The 6257-nt window shown below is 43.1% G+C and overlaps 1 protein-coding gene across 3 annotated transcripts in view; it reads right to left on the bottom strand.

The window, feature by feature from the left end:
- Positions 1 to 2824: 2824 nt before the first annotated feature.
- ralgapa2 (Ral GTPase activating protein catalytic subunit alpha 2) overlaps positions 2825 to 6257 on the bottom strand; it is a 96111-nt gene continuing 92678 nt past the window's right edge. For 2 of the 3 annotated variants that reach the window (XM_085343295.1, XM_085343293.1), the window contains one exon: positions 2825 to 5360. In XM_085343295.1, coding sequence (XP_085199421.1) covers positions 5200 to 5360 — 161 coding nt within the window. In that variant the 3' untranslated portion in view covers positions 2825 to 5199. The remainder of the gene's footprint in view (positions 5361 to 6257) is intronic. The other variant, XM_085343294.1, reaches the window with a different exon arrangement.

Raw genomic sequence — 6257 nt, 5'->3', positions numbered from 1 at the left:
AGACAACACAGAACTCGTGCCTTTGATGGGGGGAAATTAAAAATAATAATTAAGAAGCGGATAGAAAAGTGGCTTAGGGGGTTAAAAAAGAAAAACGAAAACACAAAGGGTTTGTGCTCACTGCCATAACTTTAGGCCAATGAAAGGCAGGGCGGTTTAATGTTTAAGTGGTGTCTTTTCCATGCCAATCAGTGATTGTTGAATGCTTCTCTCTATATTTGAATTACATATAGGCCTATTTTGAGATGTTCTTTCTCAAATTAGTTTATCAAGATAAAAAAAAAAACAAACGAATACAAAGCGTTAGTTTGACTGTTAAAGGGTATTTTTCTAGGACAGCACATGTTCAACGATAGCTTCTAGACCTAAGAAATGTCTTAAATTTCTCAGAAATCCTTTTCCCCATCAAAGCCTGTTGACTTCACCGGCCGTGATTGCTCTATCACTGTAGCTTTACGCTAGTTTGTGAATGACAGAACTTACTTTGTGTTGATGGAGAAAAAAAAAAAAAAGGAGTGACTGAGGAATTCCCTGTTTAGTAGAACCACAAATGCCTTTAGTATACAAATAAGCCTAGTCCGAAATAGCCTACGTACACATCCAAATCCCGCTGTATAACTGCCTTAAAAAAGTCAACATAGATTGTTTTAATTTGAATGCTGGCACATATTTTATTATTATTCTTGAAAATTGTTGCAATATTTGTCATCATATGTTTATTTATTTATTTATTCTAATTATTTTATGTAACTTATTGTGTTTGTCGTGATTTTTTCCTGTGAATCGTTCTGGCAGTTTACATGTCGTATAGCCAAATCTTTTGTGTTTTTTTGTTTTGTTTCTTTTTGTCAAATTTATGAGTTGTGATAAATGTCGTGGGTCGGGTTTTAATCTTCAATCTCCACAGCTCTTGTAAAAAAAATAAAAAATAAAAAAATAAAAAAAGAGGAAAAAACGTAAAGCTCTTACCTTAGATGCAATCTTTTTTAAGGACAAGTTATTTTTCTTAAATGTTGGCTTTTATAGCGCTTTGATTGTATGTGTATATCGTTGTTGTCTATCGAAATAAAATATTTTCCAAAGGACACGTGGTCTCAAGACGCTTTTCACACAGACAGGAAGCCGCACACGACACCATGAACTTTATGTCCAAACAAAACTCCTCGTGCTACAATAATTATTACTAAATCACAATGAGCTCGTGGCTCGTTCTGGTTTTGCTCCTTTTGGAAAAGCCGAGAAGAAATGCCAAATTGCCCACGTGCATCAATCGTTTTCTTAATTTCAACCCGCAAACTGCGCAGTGCGCACAGGAACACGCACCAAAATAAATCCCGCTCCGTTCCTCCACACATTTTAAACTCTATTCGACTAAAATGTTCTACAGGAGGCATCGTGGGCACTTTTTGTCCCATTTTTTATGCCTGATCAGCTGATTTGAAGTTGATTCTGACAGCAGCCTTCTGAAGTACAGGAGCGAGATGACAAATTGTTAAACTTTGACAGAGTGAAATTAAACCAAGTCACCTTTCAAAACCTGTAAAGGTTCCTCTTCAACACCTCTCCCACACATGGTGACACTCCAAAACGATACCAATCTATTTAGTCGTCTTTAACAGGGAGAAAGTCCAACTCCCTTGGCTGAACCCCCCTGTGCCTTCGACATCAGACTTATTCTGCGTAAATCATCGCTGCGGTGGCTCCATAGACGCCGGTTCGCTGCCTCAGTGAAGCACTTAAGGCCTAATCATAAATTCACCCTCTTAATACCACGTCAGGACATGACAGCAGGACAAAGAGGTGGTGGATCAGAGCTCACCTCTGCAGCAGTAAAACATTTGTCTGCTTTGGAAAACTCACACAACTCGATTTCTTTTCCTGCTTCGGTTGTTTTCAAATGATTTAGGACACATCAGGGCACAACCGGCTTCAAAGCTGACCTCCAGAATCCATAAAGCATTAAGTTGGTGGTAATTTAGCAAAAGACACATATAGCTGACCTCACAGGCCGATCAGTGATGACAAAAAAGGTGGTCAACTGAAAGACTAATGTAGTGTAAAAATAAAAAAAAATATATACACCCACACACACATTTAAAAACATCACCTCTTCACTAACTTGAACTCCTCACAGTCTCTTCCTGCTTCTGCAGAGTTCTTGTGCTTATTAAAACTCCTGCAGCGGTGCAAGGCCAAAGAGAAGGCCAACTTTTCAGTGTTACCCCCTCGAGCTCCTCCAGGCAACACTGACAATACATTAAGAAAGAGTGAGATCTGAAGTGTGAAAATTGACTGCAGCTGCCAGCGTAACACATGAAATAACACAATTTGGTAGTATTCACGGGGATATCAGCCTGTTCTGTCGTAACGTATCTCAGAGTCTGTGACAAACAAGCAAACAGTGCCGAGCCGGGTGAAAATGGGGCAACATTAGGTTTCTTTCTCACGGATGCACAATTTAAGGGCTCCAATTACAGTCAAGTACTTTTCTTGCGTCTTTATGTGGCCCAGGAGAGGCAGGGCACCTGTAGATGCTGCAACCAATTGCACCTGTACCTCCTGGTGGGGCTCCATTATGCTCCTCTAAGCAGGGTAGAGCAGCAGGGGAGACAGATGGGAGGAGGGTCAGATTACTCCTGCTGCTGCCAGCATGGCCAGGCCAGGGTCAGAAAGCCCATGGCAACAGCACCATCATAACCACACACACAAACCTTACAAATCCAGATAATCAGAAATACAGCAAACGACAGGTAGAATTTCAAATTGATTTAATGAAATGTTTCAGTTTTCACATTTCTAATAAAGATAGCAGGACTTCGGTCATTAAAAACAGTTTGATATGTTGACAAGTAATGATGAAAGTTTCAAGCTTTTCCCCCCTCTTATACAAAGATTATATTACAGGCATTAATATATTTATATCCTGAGGGCAATGAAGCCCTCAAATTTGACACAATGTACAAGGATTTCTAAAACGAGAAGGAGAAAATAACTAAAACTACGACTATCTCAATTTCTTCACGCGTATAAGACACACAATCTTGGTCCGAACTAACACCTCCAGTGACTAATCCTCCGAAAGGAAGGCGCGAGCCCTCCTTTAACAGACATATTCTATAAGCTACAATCTTTGGATCAACATCATGGTCAGTTCCTTCAAGTGGCTTTGGGGAAAATTAAAACCATAGATGTGATCCAGGCCTATATATCTATACATTCCTCAAAAATGACAACACATAAAATAAAGAGAGCACAGATCTGTCAGTCCTCCTCCTGCTGCGGGGATTCCTCACATCCTGCTCGGGGAACGGACCAACAGGAGGTGAGATGTGGAGAAACCGACAGAGGAACGCAGGGAAAGTAAGGCATAGTAGTGCAACAGATGGGGGATAGTGTTGCAGCTTAGGTGGAGCCCTCAGAGGGTGAGAGTCTATAGTGTGTTTATGTGAGTGAGTATGTTTGCGAGTGAGTGGGTGAGTGGGAGGGAGGGGAGGCGGGGGACACCTGGCTACCATGACAACTCGAGCTGGCAGGTTGGAGGAGTGCGAGAGGCGGGCTGGCTGTTGCTAGGAGGGCTGTTAAGAGTTCAGCTCTGGCATGCCACCTAAACCCAGCCCCCTCCTCCTCCCCACCATCATCCCCTCCCATGGCCTCAGGAGGCCATGACATGGGAAGAGGATCATGGGAAAGAGGACGAATGGATGCCACTGACACAAAGAAGGTGGCAGCACACCACCAATAAATAAAGAGCAAAAATCCATCTGTTGCTGTTTTCATGAGACGTGAACTTGAGAGACGCAGAGGGAGGAAGAGACTTTTTTTTTTTTTTTTTTTTACTCCTGAGGAGGAGACGGGACGCTGAGATTTGATTGTGGGGCGTGGAAATAATGTGGGACATCATCTTAGAAGACAGACATTACACAGGCACTGTGAGAAGCTCCCTCAGAAACACAATCTCTCACACACACACACACACACACCAGTGCATGGAGTTACCTGAGGCTCTGGCGGCATTTTTCCTTTAAACACCACACAAACACACAACACCGCAAAAGATAATTCAAACAGTCCATCCAACAGACTGACATCAACAAATAATATTTAAAGCAATTTACATCCAAGAACAAAGAAGCATTTGATGTTAACTGACAAGAGTGAGTGCAAAGACCGTGGTCTGCGTGTGTTGGGAATGTTGGAATGTCGATGTCTCGGCTTTACAGGACAGGGAAACTGATAGCAGAGGAAAGAGACAGGAGGAACTTATTTAATTACCGGACATGAGCCTATGTTAACGACATCAGAAAACAATTACAAACGCAGTGTTTTCTCATTCCAGCGCAGTTGCATAAATCAAATAATGACGCGATCCATTGGAATTCATTTAAAAAGGAAAATTAGAGTAGTAAAAAAAACGAAACCCAAATGTCATTTCAGCTCAAGTTAGAAAGACGTCATCGATTGTCCACTCCGAGTTCAAAACAATTAAACAGCCTCTGGCTGCACATGCTGCAGGGACTCCCGTGTACTAGTGCAGCGAATGCGAAACATTCAGGGGAGGCTTTCCCCATCCATTGGTGCTTTTCCCTGCAGGAACATCATTCCCCAACGTGGATGGGACGGCATCACACTGCCGCTAACTGAAATGGTATCTTTGACACAGAGAGGCTGTGGCGGATGCAAACAGAGGTATAAAAGGCAGACTTATTTATAAATGGATACCAAACTCTTGTGCAGTTTTAGCGTGGTGTCATTTACAGCTGCGTCATCAGTGCTTTGTTACATGAAGTGCTGGGACAGAGGAACTACAGAAACAGGGTAAAACAGTCTCCCATTACCTTACTACAGTAAGAACTTTAAGTGTTTTTCTAGCGCACGCGAGCGCTCTAGAAAATGAGGATAAAATCATTGCAGGTGCCTCCTATGCTGAAACCAACGAACATAAATAGCTTACTTTCACGTACACACCTGTCTCAGTTAACACCACAACAAAGTGAAATGTACTGACAAAGAAATCAATGATCGCCACTTAAATTAAAAATTGCCGTATGCTCCAGTTAATGTTTATATGTCACAAAAACGGGAAAAAAAAACGAAACATCAAAGTAATTTCTTGCAGTCTCGGCTGAGTTTGTGAGGTTTTTCGAGAAAAGACTGAAGGCGGCACTCGGGTAGGGGGAAGAGGGGGATGGGTTGAAGAGCTCAGTTGGAGGATTTGCTTATAGCGCTGGCTGATCGGCGGAGTTTCCCGGAAACTCTGTTCTTTGTGGCACGGGGCATGGTGGGAGACACCTGGTCGACTGAATCTGTTGTTGTGGTGGTGATGCTTCCGGCTTCGGTGCTTCCGCTGCCGGTGAAAGACCCTGGGAGAGAGAAATGGAGGAAAAGTTTGTAGACAGAAACACGACAACGAGAGAGAGAGACAGGGAGAGGAGGATTTGATTGTTTTATATCCCAGCACGCTCCATCATGCACGCGGCTGCTCCCAAAACCAGGATCACCCAATTCCCTGGATTTCCACCAACATTCACACAAATACCAAGTTTAGAATAAAAAAGTGTCGGGATTCGAGTTTGCTGCAGAGCAGAATTCATTCGAATCAAGATGCCGCATCTCAGAAATCACATGCTTTTTTCACATGCTGCAGAGAAGCAAAGCTTGTTGAAAGAGAAGCCGCCTTTATCCCCAACAGTTTCCCTTTTATGATGTGAAAAATGAGGCAACCTTTGTAAAAAAAAAAAAGTATTCAGTTCACAGTGTGACAGCAGAATGCTTTGAATGAAAATGAAATTACACATTACGCTCTTGTTGTGGACATGTGGAGCCTTCCTATTGTCAAACATTTTCCTTTTCCACAAAAACTTCACTTCAATGATTATGACAAACGGTAATAAGCCGGGAGGTGGGCATGAAATGCTGGCGAGGACAATCAATTATTGTGAACGCCGACTTCCTCGCTGTGCCCCTGACCAAACCCCAACTACGGGCGCGCCCCCACCCCGCCCCCACCCGCTTTGGCCCCGTGCCTCGAGTTTAAACAACTTTTCTGCTTTGTTGAGGTGGCATCTGGTTGCCTATTTTCTTTCCTATCCTTTTATTTCCTGCCATTTTTTCAGAGGCATCTCAAGTTGCAGCGGCTAAAAGGAATGGCAGATGGCTGGAGTAACAGACACTCAGCCGCACAGTGGACACCAGCAGCATCCAGAGCCACGGCTCACAGAGAGGAGGCTGGGCCGTGGATGAAACGCTGGGTGTGGGTA

Source organism: Diplotaxodon limnothrissa, linkage group LG19 (genome assembly GCF_057381915.1).
Source record: "Diplotaxodon limnothrissa isolate DT_005_m linkage group LG19, D_limnothrissa_male_GT1.1, whole genome shotgun sequence".
Lineage (NCBI taxonomy): Eukaryota > Metazoa > Chordata > Actinopteri > Cichliformes > Cichlidae > Diplotaxodon > Diplotaxodon limnothrissa.
The sequence above is the reverse complement of the archived record's forward strand: the minus strand, read 5'-3'. Positions and strand labels throughout refer to the sequence as shown.